This window comes from Penicillium mononematosum (genome assembly GCF_028829835.1).
Source record: "Penicillium mononematosum strain IBT 11891 chromosome Unknown utg000003l:1.0-8172316.0:1.0-8177699.0, whole genome shotgun sequence".
NCBI classification, from domain to species: domain Eukaryota; kingdom Fungi; phylum Ascomycota; class Eurotiomycetes; order Eurotiales; family Aspergillaceae; genus Penicillium; species Penicillium mononematosum.
In genome coordinates, this window is record NW_026643273.1 from 1,061,525 (window position 1) to 1,078,318 (window position 16,794).

The 16,794-nt window shown below is 49.8% G+C and overlaps 5 protein-coding genes across 5 annotated transcripts; 3 read left to right on the forward strand and 2 right to left on the reverse strand.

The window, feature by feature from the left end:
* Positions 1 to 213: 213 nt before the first annotated feature.
* Positions 214 to 2,292, forward strand: N7519_005321 (RsfS/YbeB/iojap family protein; the record flags this gene model as incomplete). Its single annotated transcript, XM_057292097.1, has 1 exon — positions 214 to 2,292. The coding sequence occupies one exon, from the start codon at positions 214 to 216 to the stop codon at positions 2,290 to 2,292; it is 2,079 nt and encodes a 692-aa protein (XP_057146908.1).
* Positions 2,293 to 2,549: 257 nt separating this feature from the next.
* Positions 2,550 to 4,163, forward strand: pex12 (ubiquitin-protein ligase peroxin 12; the record flags this gene model as incomplete). The annotated part of the gene is made up of 2 exons (XM_057292098.1): positions 2,550 to 2,628; positions 2,731 to 4,163. The coding sequence occupies exons 1-2, from the start codon at positions 2,571 to 2,573 to the stop codon at positions 4,161 to 4,163; spliced, it is 1,491 nt and encodes a 496-aa protein (XP_057146909.1). The 5' UTR covers positions 2,550 to 2,570.
* Positions 4,164 to 4,889: 726 nt separating this feature from the next.
* Positions 4,890 to 6,631, reverse strand: N7519_005323 (uncharacterized protein; the record flags this gene model as incomplete). The annotated part of the gene is made up of 3 exons (XM_057292099.1): positions 4,890 to 5,474; positions 5,536 to 5,811; positions 6,302 to 6,631. 3 exons carry the CDS (start codon positions 6,629 to 6,631, stop codon positions 4,890 to 4,892), a joined length of 1,191 nt encoding a protein of 396 aa, XP_057146910.1.
* A 1,581-nt stretch (positions 6,632 to 8,212) lies between these two features.
* N7519_005324 (ankyrin repeat domain-containing protein) lies at positions 8,213 to 12,251 on the reverse strand (the record flags this gene model as incomplete). The annotated part of the gene is made up of 2 exons (XM_057292100.1): positions 8,213 to 10,522; positions 12,108 to 12,251. The coding sequence occupies 2 exons, from the start codon at positions 12,249 to 12,251 to the stop codon at positions 8,213 to 8,215; spliced, it is 2,454 nt and encodes an 817-aa protein (XP_057146911.1).
* A 1,469-nt stretch (positions 12,252 to 13,720) lies between these two features.
* N7519_005325 (phosphatidylinositol-3,5-bisphosphate 5-phosphatase) lies at positions 13,721 to 16,741 on the forward strand (the record flags this gene model as incomplete). Its single annotated transcript, XM_057292101.1, is given in 2 exon segments — positions 13,721 to 16,137; positions 16,150 to 16,741. The coding sequence occupies 2 exon segments, from the start codon at positions 13,721 to 13,723 to the stop codon at positions 16,739 to 16,741; spliced, it is 3,009 nt and encodes a 1,002-aa protein (XP_057146912.1).
* Positions 16,742 to 16,794: the final 53 nt, after the last annotated feature.

Sequence of the window (16,794 nt, forward strand, 5' to 3'; positions counted from 1 at the left end):
AGACTGAAAAAAATCACCAGGGTATTGAAGACTCGAAGAGATCCCAGCGCCGTGGATTTGTGATAATTGCCCCCCACCTGAATCTTTTTTTTGGATGACTCAGCTGTTTGCACTATTTGCACCCGTTATCTGATATCACCAACTTTCCATGGTTGGAACTGAACTGTTCGAAGAACTCAAGTCTCCGTTTCCTCTACCAATATAACCATAACCATGAGCAGGGCTCTCTTACGAGGCGCTGCGTGCCAGACTTGTCGGCATGAGGTGCTGCGGTCCTTCGTTTCCGTTTCCGGCATCCCAATGCCACGATCATCTCCTCTTTCCTCCCGTTCGATGTCCAACCCAAGAGCTTTCTCCGCCGTAACTGTGCTGCGGTCGGATCGCCCTCCAAGTTTAAACCAGCTTGACCGTCATATGTCTGAACCAGAGGAGCCACCAGCACACTCGGAAACCAATACGCCAGCTTCATCACAGCATGTCCCCTGGTATCTGCAGGAAGAGGCGCCGACCGTTAAAGAGCGCCCGTTGACCGAGGCCCATCTTCCCCAGATCCCAGACGATTCGCCAGAGATGCTCTCGACTCTATTGGAGTATACGTATAAGGACTTGGGATTGGATGATCTCAGGCTTTTTGACCTACGCGGCCTCGAAATCCCTGCAGCTCTCGGTGCTAATGTCATCATGGTCATCGGAACTGCTCGCAGTGTGAAGCATCTAAACGTGTCTGCGGATCGTCTCTGTCGCTGGCTGAGAAGCCAATACAAATTGTCTCCCTACGCTGACGGCTTATTGGGACGCAACGAGTTGAAAATAAAGCTTCGCCGAAAGGCCAAGAGAGCGCGCGCCGCCAGCGCATCAGGCGCAATGGTCGACGAAAAGGATGATGGAATCACCACAGGATGGATCTGTGTGAACGCAGGTATGGTGGACAAAGGCGCTACTACGACCCAGTTGAGCGATGTTGGACTTGAGGGATTTGGTAATCTGGACCTCGGGACTAGTGTGGTTGTCCAGATCTTCACCGAGGAGAAGCGGGCCGATGTCGACCTTGATGGTCTTTGGGAGGCTACTCTAGCCCGCGAAGGACGCAAGAACGTCCGGGAGAGCACAGAAGATTTATCTAAGACTGGTGCTGGACCACCCAGGTCTACGTCCGATGGATTTGGCTCCATCCCTGGCCAAAAGAGAGGCTTTCATACCATGCGTAGACTCGCACTATCTGCCATGAACTCCGCTGAGTCTGGGTTGGAAGCTGGTTTTCCTGGTGTGGGAACTCCGTCCTCCGCACTTCCAGGCGACGCAGCTGAAGTTGCATCCCAATTGACACCGACCTCTTTGCTTCAGATTCTGGCTGAACTTCCGGCCGATAGTGCACGAAATGAGCTTGGGAGCGGCCCAAATGATCGCCAGTCCACTCTTTTTCTACGGCTCTTCTATACCAACCACGCCGCGAGGTTTTCCGCACAGGAAAAAGCCATTTTTCGGCTGAAATTGTTCTCCATTGCTGTGTCTCGACAACACCCAGCTTACACCAAGGATGCGCTTTTTAGCACATTCTCTGATTTTCTTCGCGACGGGTATGACCTTCCGGATGACCTTGGATTCGATGTTGTTTCTGCGCTTCTAACGCCGAGAACAGCGAGTGTTGTCACCAAGCAGTCTGAGACTCATTCCCCAGAGGCTGATATGGAGCTTGCTTTGTTAGTGTTGGATCGCTTGAGCCTCCGTGGTGTGCCAATTTTGAACATGAGGATCTTCAATATACTCTATCAAGCAGTCTGCGCACCCAAAACAGCAGCTTCTAACCTGAGTGAATTGCACCAGGAAGAGGGCTCTCCAAGTTCGTCTGTGGTTCAACAGACTGAGTCTCAGAAACAAACGTTGTCTCGGCTGTCCAAGATACTCGCGGCGGCCAACATTCCATTTGACGCAGTAGATGCGCGTCAGCTTATGGTGACATTATTCCAATGCGGGGACTACGACGGTTTCTGGCGACTGTGGCGGCAGTTTCCCTTGAAAGGTGTAAATCGCACACAAGAGGATTACGTGCAGCTGTTCAAGCTGCATGCCGAATTGGGCGAGGAAGTGCGAGCGCGCGAGTGTCTGTCAACGGGGGTACCATTGATGAATCAAGAGTCCCCTGCCATCGTGCTACAAGGTCCGATCGTGACAGCCATTATGCATTGTATTTTGGTGGCGGATCCGACACTACAGGACCGAGATGAAGAATCTCTAAGCTTCTACATGCCGCTCTGGACTGAGTGCCAGGAGGCACTTGCTCGGGAAAATTGATTGACGATGGATCACGTTGTAAAATAATCTAGCATATATTCTCCGGTGTACAATATTATGTGTGTATTTAATGTTAAATGTTAAATGTTGAAGTTGTAATTAATTCCCTGATGAATGTAGGGCGTGGGATGGATCTACTCAGCCCTGGAGGTGCCCAGAACGACGTAGTCAGCTCGGATAAGTTGAGCCTCGGCATATGATCACTGGTTCCGGCCACTCTTCCTCTCCGTCTCTCTCTTCAAACACCACCCTGATAAGGATGACTGGCACTCCTGACGATGGAGTACCTTCCTAGCCTTCAACAGGAGTTCGATGAGCAAAAGCCATCGCTCTTCGGTAAGTCGATTGATGCTTCCCCGCGGAGATGGAGACCCCAGACACGGGGAACCCCCCATACATGATTGGAATCACTAACGCGAAGATCTCGCTCGACAACAGAACTCCTCGCTGAGCAACAGCTCTCGGATCTTCTTCCTCCATCTTTGCGTTATCTTCTCGCAGTCGCAACACACCGCCACCCGCGCTACCTCCTCCGGATTCTCAATTCTTACGACGAAGTCTACGCCCTCCTTTCATTAATAGTCGAACGTTACTACTTGCGAACCTTCGGCGGCTCCTTCACAGAAAACTTCTACTCCCTGAAACGTGAGCGCGTCCTCCGCACCAAGAATGGCGAGATCCCGCGCGCCCAGGTCGGCGCCGCAGGCCCCGTGCGCGAGGCCCTGAAGCTACACTCGACGGACATTTGGAAGAACTTGTTCGTCATGGTTGGCATCCCTTACCTAAAACGCAAGTTAGACGAAGGATACGACATTCATGCCGCGCCACAAGCATCTCTGGTCACCAGCGGCGGCCCACGATATAACCCCAGCGACGACCTGCCGGCCAACCCGTCGCTGCGCCAGCGCATCTTCTTCTACTACAAGTGGTTCCTGCGAAATGTCTACCCGTCCGTAAATGCGGCATACTATTTCTCCGTCCTGGCATTTAACCTCGCCTACCTCTTCGACAACACAAAGTACTCCTCCCCGTTCCTGTGGCTTATCGGCACGCGCATTCGCCGCCTTGGCGCCGCAGACCACCGCGCCATCGCCGCAGTGCTAGATCCCAAGCCCGGCCCCGGCACCGGGAGATCTCAGAGACCCGGTGGTGGTCTTCTAGGTCTCCTTAGTCCCCAGAACCTTCATACTCAGCTTCTGGGCTCGCTGCGCTACTTCCTTCCCGCTTCGATCTTCGCCCTGAAGTTCTTAGAATGGTGGCATGCAAGTGACTTCTCTCGCCAGCTCGCTCGTAAGGCGACTGAGGTCCTGGATTTGCCAGCGCCCGTTGTGGCAGGCTTGACTTCTCCTGCGGAGCGACGGAAATCGTCAATCCAAGACGAGAAAGAAAAAGCCAAGAAGCAGGCAGAGCAGGAGAAGAAGAACGCTGCTGGTGATCTTAAGCCAGCACTCAAGCCTCCTCGTCGCCACCAGCCCCCTATCTCCGCGACTTCTTACCTTCCTATCTACACTGTATCTTTGCCTCCGGCTGATCCCTCGAGCGCAAATACTTGCCCTGTCTGCATGGGCGCGCTCGTTAACCCGACTGCTTGCCAGACGGGGTACGTGTTCTGCTATGTGTGCATCTTCCATTGGCTGAACGGTGAGCACCAGCGCCAACTGGATTTCATGGCCGGCGAGGGCGCTGGCGCACCGTGGGAAGAGGAGATCATAGGTGATGACGAAGAGACGAAGAAGGGCCCTAGTGGGGATGACTCTGAGGAAGGTCCCCGTAAACGATCTGGTAAATGGGAGAGCGGCAAGGGGAGATGTCCTGTTACAGGGAGGAGAGTGCTTGGAGGCACCGAGGGATTGAGGAGGGTGTTGGTCTGATCTGGGGTCATGTAGTCCCAATTTCCGATATATCAATCGTTAGTCGCACGTTGTACATTGTACAGCAGATATATTGGAGACTGAAAGAGGATATATCATTGTTCGAACTGTATATAAGAGCATGACAACATAACTCCTCTTTCCCTTTCTGTTACTCCTACCTCAGATACTGTCCAAATCTCATGAAATCAAGTGCATATCATGATGATGATACAGGCTTGCTCATTGAAAGCACCCACCTCCCCATCCCCCATGCTTATTAAACCTTTTATGATGGCTTGCACGGTCTACTATTGGAGTCCATCATCTAGCGTAAGATGTATTAAACTAATTTAAGTGCGAATACCATACCCAAAACTAGTTTAGTTTATGAATGTATCTACAAATGAAGAGTGCCTAAGATTTGTATGTATACATCTATAGATTCATGTATGTACACACATGTAGGTAGTGTGGACGTAATCAACCCTACGCCATCCGAATTTGGAAAGTTGACCACCTCCATATGGTATACTCGCATACTCAACGATAGGAAACTAGAAGGAAGTAGTCTTGATTCCAGATATGATTTCCCGAGAGCCTATTTACGCTGATCAACTATCGTAACATTTCAGATTGATTATCTGGGGAATTTGAATACGCAGCTAGAACAGCTGAACAGCTGCATTTCATATTGATAATGCTGGATCGGTCTAGGAATTACTCTTTAGGAATTATTCTCCCCTATCAGACCTCGTCGTCCCTGTCAGGCATCTCCTCCTCCCTGTCAGACGTCTCTTCATCCGTCATCTCATCTTCTTCCTCGTCACCGTCCTCGCTTAGTTCATCATCCGTATTACACATCTTCCCGTGAAACAAACAAATCCACCTCTCTTCTTCATCATCATCATCATCATCACGCTCACTGATATTGAGTTGCTGAACCTGGGGCTCCACAGCCTCTGGCGAAATGGGCTTGAAATATGAATCAATCTGCCCAGCGGCTGACTTGTCAGCAGCGCGGCGAAAGTACTCTTCAATGAGTCTGATAGTCATTGTCGTGTCGACATCAGACCTATGCCAATCGTCGGCAAACCCAGCGTCCTCAGGGAAAACAGCTCTGTAAATGTCACCTAGCCCCAGTGGAGCCTGCGCGGCGCGTAAACCAAGACGCTGTCTTATTGTTGACCACCATCCGTATGGCCGTTCCGACCAGATGGGTTTCGGTGGAAGAAGGTTCCCCTTGCCGACAGATTCCAAGCCATGGCTGAGACACTGGTAATCTCCATTGGAAGTGCCCCATTCGAGAAAGAGGTCTATTTTTCCATGTCTCTGTTCCCAGTCAGATATTTTACTTGCACAAGACTAGCATTTGACGTTGGTTAGTACATACTTTCGTGTAGTCTTCGATTAATTTGGCGATCTCCATCCATGTGCGACCCGGCGTCTGCTTTGTCCAGTCACCTCGACCGTAGAATTTCTGGAACATCATCATCGCTCTACCGAACTCCCCACAGCTCAATGCTGGGTTCGCTTCTCGTCGTTTGTCATAAGTAGATCGTATCAGAGCGGCAAGTTGCCCGATTGGCATCTCGTGGTCGATGGTGGTTGGGGGAACAATCCACTCCCGTTGGCATTTGCCAACGAGAACTCCAGGGCTGCTTGGTGTCTAAGAATAGATAGAAAGCTTGGAAAATATTCAAAGTCCCCGATGGCTATGGTCTTGGGCCTGGCCTTCCAGGCCTCCATGACGCCACGGATTTGGGGCGTTAATGGAAAACTCGCACTCGACCAGTCAAATGTGTAGCCTTCAGGCAGATTCTCAAGCGGCGTTGACTTCCAGATGCTCAGACTCATGGAATGGGGGTTATTTTCTGAGGGCTGTTGAGTTTGTGCGAGACAACCGGCAGTTCGATGTTCTTCGAGAACGGCGGCATTGGAAAATTGTCTGTTGCAGGTATCACAGACCGCAACTTGACAGGTAAGAAGGTGTTGAGGAAGCTCGTCGGATTTTACGCGGGTTCTGCAGTTTGGGCACTTTACGACCAGACATATGTGGCCGTCTGCTCTTGAGCCATTAGGCTCGCCACAGCTATGACAAGCGTTGCATGACATCCGGTGCTGCTCTACCATTTCCACAGGGATCAGGCCCTTCTCACAACGAGAGCACCAACGGTACTGGCACGCCCTTTTATGGGCTTCGAACTCGTGATCGGGGATTCTGGCCATGTGGCAGGCGATGCAGTTGTGGAAATTGCAGGTCTCGAGGTGCTGCGGCTTTTCTGCCACTGGCAGACGATTTTGTTTGCATCGGGAGCATTTCCATAGCCCGCAATCATGTACCTCGAAGTCTTCCCTTGACATGTACTTTCCACATCCGCCGCATTTCCGGGAGGAACATTGCTGTTGGTGATGGTCACGTTCGGACCTCGGCAGGTTCTGCCTGCAATGGCAGCAGATCCAACGTGGGCATACGGCGGCATGAGCATGTCTCTCACTTCGTGCTGTTGTTACGCCGCAACGGCGGATACATTTCCACCTGCCACAGTGTCCTTTGTGAGCCTCCCGTTCGCTGACTGGGATTCTCTCGCCGCAGTGGCCGCACGGCCGATGATCACAGGTTCGAAGATGCTCTACTTTATCATCTTTGGTCATTTTGACACGGCAAAATTGGCAGGTCCACGCTTGACAGATGCTCTGATGTTCTAACTTCTCTCCGATAGGAAAGATCCTGAAGCAATGCTTGCATTTAAACCGGGAGCAGGTCCGCTTGTGCTCTTCCTTTTCGGCTAATGGGATACTAAACTTGTTGCAATGCCAACAATGCCAATTCTCCTGCTGACAAGTCTTCAAATGCTCCGGTAACAAGCCTCGGGTTACGTACTTGTTGCAGCGGCCGCAGTAAGTCCCCACCCCAGAGCAAGCGAGTTTGTGATTGGGCAGCTCTTGGTTTGAGACCTCTTCTCCGCAGCCGTGGCAAGAAGTGGTCCCAACCTTGAACCACGTATCTTGCAGGTCTGTGCTTGGGCACTTCATGAGGTGTTGAACAAGGTTCCTTTCTTGCATCTCAGAGCCACAGTGCTTGCATGTAGCGCGTTTTTTTGAGAATCCCTCTTTGGCTTCAATGACAAAATGAGTCCGTGTCTCTTCAGGTGTCGGCTTGCGAAGACCAGGGCCGGGACATTTGGAAAAGTGTTGCTTCAGCAGTTGCAGTGTACGTGCGGAGCATACAAGTCCACACACAAGACATCTTCCTCGGTCGTCTACGTAGTTTGGATCTTGGAAAATCTCGAATTGTTGCCGGATGTCTTGATCACGGGCTTGCTGTTGACGTTTGCTTGCATTGGTTTGGCGTGTCTGACCTTCTTTCCGAGATCGCTTTTTCCCAGACATCACTGCTCCCTGTGAACACAGAGTAACTATATGAAAGATATCCTTTTTGAGAGCTCACCAGGCAAATTGCAGATAGAGAATTAAGTTGGTTTGATATCGAAGTATAAGAAACAGAGGAAGGACACTGATTTTCCAGGCTTGAGAGAAAGCTGCAGAAGTAAGAAGATATCAGGGCGAGAGACCAGGGTTAATTGGCTGCTGAGACAATATGAGTAACTGAGTAACTGAGTAACTGAACAGTGATGAAAGTGTGAGAGGATAGCGATAGAAGTAGGAGCAAGAGGGTAAGGGCACTTCCGTGTAAGTATGCAAGATGAATCAAAGGGAAAAGGCTACATATGATACGGCAAACTGAATTTATCAAGGCGCTCTAGCATGTCGACATATAACATGGCAAACGACAAACAAAAGCTCAAGATGGAAACAGACAAACATTTGCAAGGGAAGGTCTGGTGGAATATCCCATGTGTGAAACAGATGACCAAGTCTCTAAATGTATTGGGCGAAAAGCATAAAGCCAAGTGGTTAGGGCATGAAATCCGCAGAGCTCACATCAACCCCAGGTGAGTACACCAGGACCACGAAACGACCTTTCACTACTACGCAAATGTTAAATCTGTAAATACCTGCTGAACTTCTTTCATAGCTTAGGACTTAGCTTCTACTACTCAATGTCATCATACCTTCACAACATGCACCTTACCATCTCTGTGCCCCTCTCCCTGTAACACCAAAGCCCGCTCGGGCCCTGGCAGCGTGGACTGCAAAACGACATCATCATCGACATCACACCCAGGAGACATCATTTCCTCAGATACATCGTCCGGCGCTTCTCGCATCTCTTTCTGTCGGATTATATGAGCAACATCTGAATGCTTCTGCGCAAGGGCCCATTCGCGCGGCGTGCGTCCATAAGTGAAATCACGAGAGCTCACATCAACCCCAGTTGAGTCCAGCAACAACTGAACCACCTCGAAATGACCTTTGGCTGCCGCCCATGAGAGCGGTGTTCGCCCATAATTGGTGTCGGCGAGGTCAGGTTCCACGCCTTCTGTAGTTAAAAGCCGCCTTACAATTTCAGTGGCTCCACTCTCACTGGCATATGAAAGCGGCGTACGATTGGATGTGGACTTGGAATTCGGGTTCACCTTTCCCGTACCTAAGAGGAGATCGAATATAGCCTCGTTACTGAGCTCAGCGGCGATTGACAATGCGGTGCGCCCACCTGGATGGATATCGTCCCATCCAACATCTTGTGCGCCACTGTTGAGGAGGAGCTTGCATATTGAATCGTGCCCTGCTCCGAGAGACGAGACCAGTGGGGTTCGCTGCTCGGAGTCTCTCATGTCAAGTTGGACAGCGTTTGTTGCAATCAAAAGCTTGGCCACTTCTGTGTGGCCTCCCATTGCAGCCAGGGACAGAGGCGAATAGCCGGCACGATTCCGGCAATTTGGGTCAACTCCATCGACGCAGAGAAGAAGTTTAACTAGCGTATCGTGACCGCCTGTTGCAGCCAGAATAAGTGGTGTGTTGCCCTTTGCATTCTGCCGTGTCGGGTCAATGCCTTCTTGTTTCAGCAGGAGCCTCACGATCCCCACATGGCCAAGTTCGGCGGCTGATAAGAGCGGTGATCCATACCGGGAATCACCTTCCGCATTAGCTCCGGAGGCTAGCAGAAGCTTCACAACTGCCTCGTGGCCATTTTCTGCTGCCTTGCAGAGTGCCCTAGATTTTGAAAGGCATTCTGTATCTAGGAAAGCCTTTTCCCGGCTCAGAAGGATCTCCACTACCCGGACATGGCCATTCTTAGCAGCATTCACCAGAGGCTCATACGACCCACCATTGATGCCAGAGGGTTCACCACCGACCCCCGCATCTAGGAGTAGATTCACAACTCGCTCGTGTCCACCTTGAGCTGCCAATGTCAGAGCAGACCTACAAAAGTGCGATTCCTTGTCACTCGAGCCTTGACCAGTGGTGTCTAGACCAGTAGCGTCTATTATAGCCTTGACTCTTAAGTCTAGGCCAAAATATGATGCCAACAAAAGGTCGCAGAAGTGAGACTCTTCCCAATCCCGCGGGAGATAACGCTTGTTTCCGCGGTATATAGAAAACCACATGTTGAACCGCCAGGAACCTACCCTGCACACTTCAATCACTGATTCTAAAGTCGCCGACTGCCTTTCGCTCGCCGCCTTACGGAAGTGTTCGGCCCAGTTCTTGGCCGCGTATTCTAAGAAAACATGTTCTTGAGTATATTTCCCGATATCCTGCTTCGGGTTCGAGCAGGACTCAAAGTCTTCAAACAAGAGATATGCGATGCATATCTCATTTAAGATACTGTTTGACTCGGTTGGGACCAAAGAATGCTTCCAGTGGGAGAATGCGATATCACTATGTGGCCGATTCTCGACAGTCGAATAATTTGTTGAGGATCTGGGCTCCGTCCGTGGTGTTAATGTATCTCCTGCCTCTGCCTTCTTCACCAAAAATTCCTTTGCGGTCTGATGCAACAGATATATTTTTGAATCGATGACTGTCACGAAAAGCCCGCACAGATTTCTCACCACGGTGGGAAACCGTGTCTCCGATTCGAGATCGAGATCCTCGTATGTGCGGTCAGTTGGGCGTATTGCAAGGGCAATCCTCATTTCTTTGAGTGTCATGGGCCTGACAGCAGACACAACAATATGGAGCAGTCTTTTGGCTTTCTCCTGGTCGGGACTCCGAGCCAGGATATTCTCGTACGCTTCGTCGACTGTCCTTGGGAGTGTGTGGATGATCTCCTGTACTCTCGCATTCGTGTAGCTGATGCTGTTCTCAATCACGTCAAATATCAGAGTAACCCAGAGATACGTCCGATGAGAGAACAGCAGAAGCTGATTGCGAAGAAACACTCGTTCGTGACTTTCAAGCTGCAAACGATCGCCCATTTCCTCGACGCGGTTGTGGATGACCAGATTGATCTCATCGGATATCTTCTCCGTCTCAACGTCGTCTTCGCCGCTCAGGTGGATTTCTGGCACACGGTTCTTCAGAGGCTGAAACTCGCGCTGTATATGGGCGTATGGTCGACTCGTGACTAGGAATTTCAATAACGACTTGCTCTTCTCTCCTGCGGTAGTATCTGTTCAAAGCTTGGATAAGTTGAGAACGTCCACCACCTTCACACTCATCTAGAGCGTCTAGAACACAAACGATTTCCCCGGCATTTGGGTCGCTCGCCACTTTGACTAGCAAGTCCCACAAGCTCGAGAAAGACTTGGTAAGCCAACCGGGATCTCTCCCAAAATCGCCGAGTATGGATTCGTGTAAAAGCTTCTCATTCTGGAGGAACAATTGGCGTAGTATGGCACACAAGGCATTTACTGCACTCTTTTGCTCCGTATGATCATCCTTGAAGAAGAAATAGCAAATGATCTGCTTTTCAGACCTTCGGATCTTGTGATCGACTAGACTTTTTGCCAGCACTGATTTCCCACAGCCAGGGTCCGCAGAAACCCAAAGGAAGCAGGATGATGTATTGTTCCTCCACCCTTGAAACAGAGGATGATTTGTGAACCATTCACACGTGCCCTGGACTGCCTCCTGGTTTCTGTCTTTGTGGTCCTCGTAACAGGAAGTATAAAGCACCTTGAGAAACTCATCCCGCGCAGAAGCGGTTTGAGGGTCGGTTTGCCTTCTCAGGCTGTCCAAGATGTTATCGGTGTTTTCCCGCACCTTTGAAAGGCTTTGCTCATGCTTTTCCAGGCCGCTGTGCAATTTCACTGAGTCAATGACAGAAGTGAAGTTCCTACACAGTGTTTCTGAGTCCTTAATATCAGCTAGTTTTTCCTTCCAACTGTCGACTTCAAATGTCTCGCTGAATCTCTGTCGGATGGGGTGTCTAGAGAGGTGGCACAGAGCTCGGGCCTGGAACTCCAGGACTTTTGAATAGAGATCCAGCATACTGGCTTCGAACTCAGTGGCAAACCGGGCAGCATCGTCCGCGCTGGCAAGAATAACATCTTTGCGCGACATGTATAGTTTCTCCATCACATTGAATTGGCAGATCAGTTTCGACGTACAGTCAAAGCCGGACAGCAGCGCCTTGTGTTCGTTCACTGACCGAATGAGCAGCTAAGCCTGAGCCTCAGCAATCCCCTTCACTACGCATGATTGAAAGACAGGAAAAAAGACAGCTGAGCCTACCGATAAAATTACTGTGACTCCTGCGCAAGCCAGTGCAACATGCGGATCCGCAGCAGCGGCCGTGGAGACGATATCCTTCACGGCCAGCACATTGTTCGCAATCCCAGTTAAGATGCTTTCGACGGAAACGTGATTTTTGCGAAGCCGAACCCTCCATTTCTTCTCGTCAAGAGCTTGGATTCTGTTGACGGTGAAATTAGACAACTGCTTCTGGCGATCGGAAGATGCCATCCCCGCAATCTCAAATCCCAGCTCTGATTCCAGAATTGACAAATAAGTCTCCATGATCTTTCTCGTCCGATCATCGGGACTGTTTCGCAGAGCTTTTTCTGCGCGGTCCCAGAGATCGCTAGGCTCATCTCCTGATGTGGGAGTGAGGACAACTTCGTCGACATGCGGGGTATCCGCCTGTCCAATGTTTTGAGTATGGGGATTATCCAACTGTGAATGTGATTGTAAAACCGTCTTAAACGTAGACGTTCCAGTGCTCTTGATTTTGCGGAACCGATGTGAGAGAGAACGCATTTTGTGCTAGAGAGCGAAGATTGGAGTGTCTGTCACGGATGAGAGTGCCTGATTATGGCAGTGATTGGGGGATGTAAGCTAACTAATAAAAAAAGAGCCTCATTCCATCTTTTCTCCCCTTTTCCAGTACCAACCTCATTTTCACTCTTGTCCTTTCCTGTAAAGACCTTGGAATCATTTTCTTTTAACATGACAACCCGTGGTCGGCCTCCTAGCCTCATATACGCCCAACCACCTCACTAGATCCCACTCTATGCGCGCCCCGTACCAAGCTATCGCAATTTTATGCCTCGCTCATTTGGATAAGGCGCTGTATCGGACTTGGCGTTTCGGTCGCTTCGAGAGCTAGATACCCTTCCGGAGGCCGATCTAGAAACCGACGATTAATTCTATCTGAAAGAATTTGATATAGTGCGCAATTTACTTGAATAAGTTAAAGGGTATGAGTAGCTTTATAATAAAGACGGGGTGTTTAGACGAGACTCTATGTGGGGTTTTACGACAGACTATTCGCCTACTAATATGGAAAATATCCCTCGAGTAATTGGAAACCTAGTGAAAGTAAGAGAGTGTAGTATATAAGATAGTCTTCCCCCTATATAAACGAGGTATGCTATCGCTTTAAGCTAGATATAGTTAAAGATAAAGCGGCTTTATTAGGTGCCTCGAACGATCGTATACAGGAGGAGTTTAGGGCCCGCGTTCGGACTAGGCGCCTACTCGATAGCGCGGGTTGTATCTGGCCTCTAGCGAGGAATATAGCTTATTTAGTTCTTACTAGGAGTACGACTTCTCTACTAGCTAATATTTCCTTCGCCGATAGCAATCAGATAGACGAGTATAAGGCGTTTAAGCGAAAATCTATTAAAGTTGTGGACGCGCTATAGGAGCCTATATATGAATACCTCCCCCTATTGTGGTATGGACCAGTGCCCTCTTTATTACATTCTTAGTCTGTATTTTCACCTCACAAAGAGTGGAGGATTGATGGAGGACCTCTACCCTATGCACGACGAATGTTATTGAAATGAGCTAGTTATTCATAATTCCAATTTGATTATAATTGAATAAATGTAATGTCCTTGATTGAAGGACTAATGATAGCGAATATATGTAATGTTTTATGATTGCGTTATGGTATATTCCTTCAATGTTTTTATATGGGAGAAGATGTGGCATACAGAACGATAGTAGTTCTCTATCTGATAGAGAAAGTGGCAATCTAACGTCTATATTATTGAAAACCCTATCTAGCCTATGCTATATGCATATATAACATATGTAGGTAGTTATATTAGACCAAATCAGATAGCCCTAAAAACGGGAGTTCGATCAATTGGCCGCTATTTACGGCGACGTCATATGTGGGGCCTCTCTCTTTGAACTTCATAACATCGCCTTTGACCTGAACCCCCCCGGATATGCAGCTTTTTCAGCTGCATTTTGAACCTATTTGAGTCCCTTGAGCTATGGAGAGCTTTGATGATGTTTCTCTTATTGGACTAGTGTCACAGGAAGCACCTTTCCACGATGACCATATTCCGATTCCCTCGGACCCGAATCTGGCGAAGCAAGACACAGGTAGACCAACTTCCACCCAAACGACGAGCGTCAGACCCTCTTCGCGACTAGAGCGCACCGATGATACTGGAATAATCGATGATGCCTCAGTCGTATCGGAATTCCCGTTACCTTACGACCAACCGCCTGGGGCTCGGATTGAGGAAGAGGAAGGGGATGGGGAAGATGAGGAACCACGGGTAGCAACTTCATTTGAGCGAGAGGCTTCGCCAACTTTTGCGCAGAAACATCGATCAGCTTCAGACAACTCGGAGGACGAAGGGATCAACCGTATGCACAAATTTACGCTGTACGAAACCGCGACTCGATTCTATATGGTCGGGATCAATCTTGCGGAAACTCGTTTCCGGATTCTGAAAATTGATCGCACCTCGGACTCCGGAGAGTTGAGTATTACTGAGGATGACATGGTATACAACAAAAGAGAGATGGTTCAGTTGCTGGATGCAATCGACGACGGCAATAAGAGCTCTGGTGGGTTGAAGCAGAAGTGCAGTGCATGGGCATTGCTTGGCTTCATCCGATTCACAGGTGCATACTACATGCTACTCGTTACCAAGAGGGGCCAGGTTGCCATGCTTGGTGGTCACAATGTCTATCAAATCGACGAGACTGAGCTGATCCCATTGACCACCTCGGAACCTTCACATCCTAAGGCCGAGAAGCATTCGGAGGAGGCACGATATATTGCGATTTTGAATAATCTGGACTTGTCGCGCTCTTTCTATTTCAGCTATTCCTACGATATCACTCGCACACTCCAGCATAATATCTGCCGGGATCGCGAGGCCCACCGGGATGGCCATCCACATCCGCCTTCACATGATTACCACTCCATGTTTATTTGGAACCATCATCTTCTTTCCCCGGCTGCTGAGGCCCTTAAGAATCCTTACGAGTGGTGTCTACCTATCATTCATGGGTATGTGGATCAGTCAAAGATGAGTGTCTATGGACGAGTGGTCTACATTACAATCATCGCGCGTCGATCTCGATTCTTTGCTGGGGCGCGCTTCCTGAAGCGAGGCGCAAACGACCTGGGATACGTGGCCAACGATGTGGAGACCGAACAGATTGTATGTGAACAGACAACAACATCATTCCATTCTGCTGGCCCTGGGCTTCATGCAAACCCACATTATACTTCGTATGTTCAACATCGTGGGAGCATTCCTCTTCACTGGACTCAAGATAACACGGGGGTATCACCGAAACCGGATATTGAGCTTAATCTCGTGGATCCATTTTACTCGGCTGCGGCGTTGCATTTCGACGATCTATTTCGAAGATATGGCGCTCCAGTCTATGTTCTGAACCTGGTCAAATCCCGCGAACGAACTCCAAGAGAGTCAATACTTCTCAAAGAGTTCACCAACGCTGTGACTTACTTGAACCAGTTTCTTCCCGAGGATAAAAAGCTCATTTACGAGGCATGGGATATGAGCCGTGCTGCAAAAAGCCGGGATCAGGATGTCATTGAGACGCTAGAAGATATCGCAGGCCACATCATTCCCAAAATTGGCTTTTTCAAGAATGGGGATGACGCAGAATCCGGCTTGCAGCTTCAAAACGGTGTCGCAAGGACCAACTGCATTGATTGCCTCGACCGAACAAATGCTGCACAGTTCGTCATTGGCAAAAGGGCACTTGGCTATCAGCTCCATGCTCTGGGTGTGATAGATGACACAACTGTAGAGTATGATACTGATGCTGTCAATCTCTTCACGAACATGTGGCATGACCATGGCGACACTATCGCTATTCAGTACGGCGGATCACATTTAGTGAACACCATGGCTACCTACCGCAAGATCAATCAATGGAGCAGCCACTCTCGAGATATGGTGGAAAGCTTCAAGCGGTATTACAACAACTCTTTCCTTGATGCTCAGCGCCAAGAGGCATATAATCTCTTTCTTGGGAATTACACCTTCGCGCAGGGCATTCCGATGCTTTGGGATCTTCCTACGGATTACTATCTCCACCATACCGATCCCAAATCCCACTTCAACAGAAAGAAACCCAGCTACATCTCGTGGTACACACCAGAAAATCTAAAGCCCAGGGAATTCCCACCCCTCCCATTCCATCCCAAAACACCGCTCTCACATTTCGATGACTTCTGGCTGGAATACTACCGACCACTCGCTCTGTCTTCTCTCTCTAAAGTCTTCTCCTTGAAAATGAACTCCACATCCCGCTACCTACCCCCAGTCCGCCCAGGACACCCAGTCCCGATCTCAGCCCCTTCGTGCCACGAATCCCCCCAGAGCAAATCCAGCGCGAGCGCCTACCACAGCGCAGCGTGAAGATCCAGGAGCCTTCCGACAGCCGCAGTCGCGCCTCATCAGTCACGACACCAATACCCGAATCCGCACACACATGGGCCCACCAAGCCCCCTCGTCTGAGAAAGAACCCCCTCTCGCGGGCATCATCAAAGAGCCAGCTTTCAAAATCCCCCCATGTATCCCGCATCCCACTCATCGACCCACCAGATGCCAATTCCACTCCCAGCAAAGCGGAGATCGCCCAGTGGACCCTCGGCCAGCTAGTCAATGACTCGCTGAGCCCCTCTGTCACCAGTGCCGAGGCAGAAGAATACGAGCGGTACATCAACCACCCGCTTAAAGTCCCACTTGTCGTCACATCCGAAGATGAAATGACGGCTTCATCGCTGCAAGACCACGGCTACAATCTCGATCTTCTGGAGTACGCGAATAAGTGCAATGTCGAGGAATCTGCGATGGAGGCGAGGGCTGGGGTAAACATGCTTGCCTATGCTGAGTTCTTGGATGTCTCTGAGGATGGTCTTACTGTCGTCGGAGAGGATTATGAGAAGAAGAGGTACAAACGGTACCGCCAGTGGTTGCGCGGGAAGAGTCTCTTCAAGCAGCGGGTTGATCCGTGATGCTACAAACCTGAGTATCTGTTTTTCTTTTGTTTTAGCGTTCAGAGCAGCAA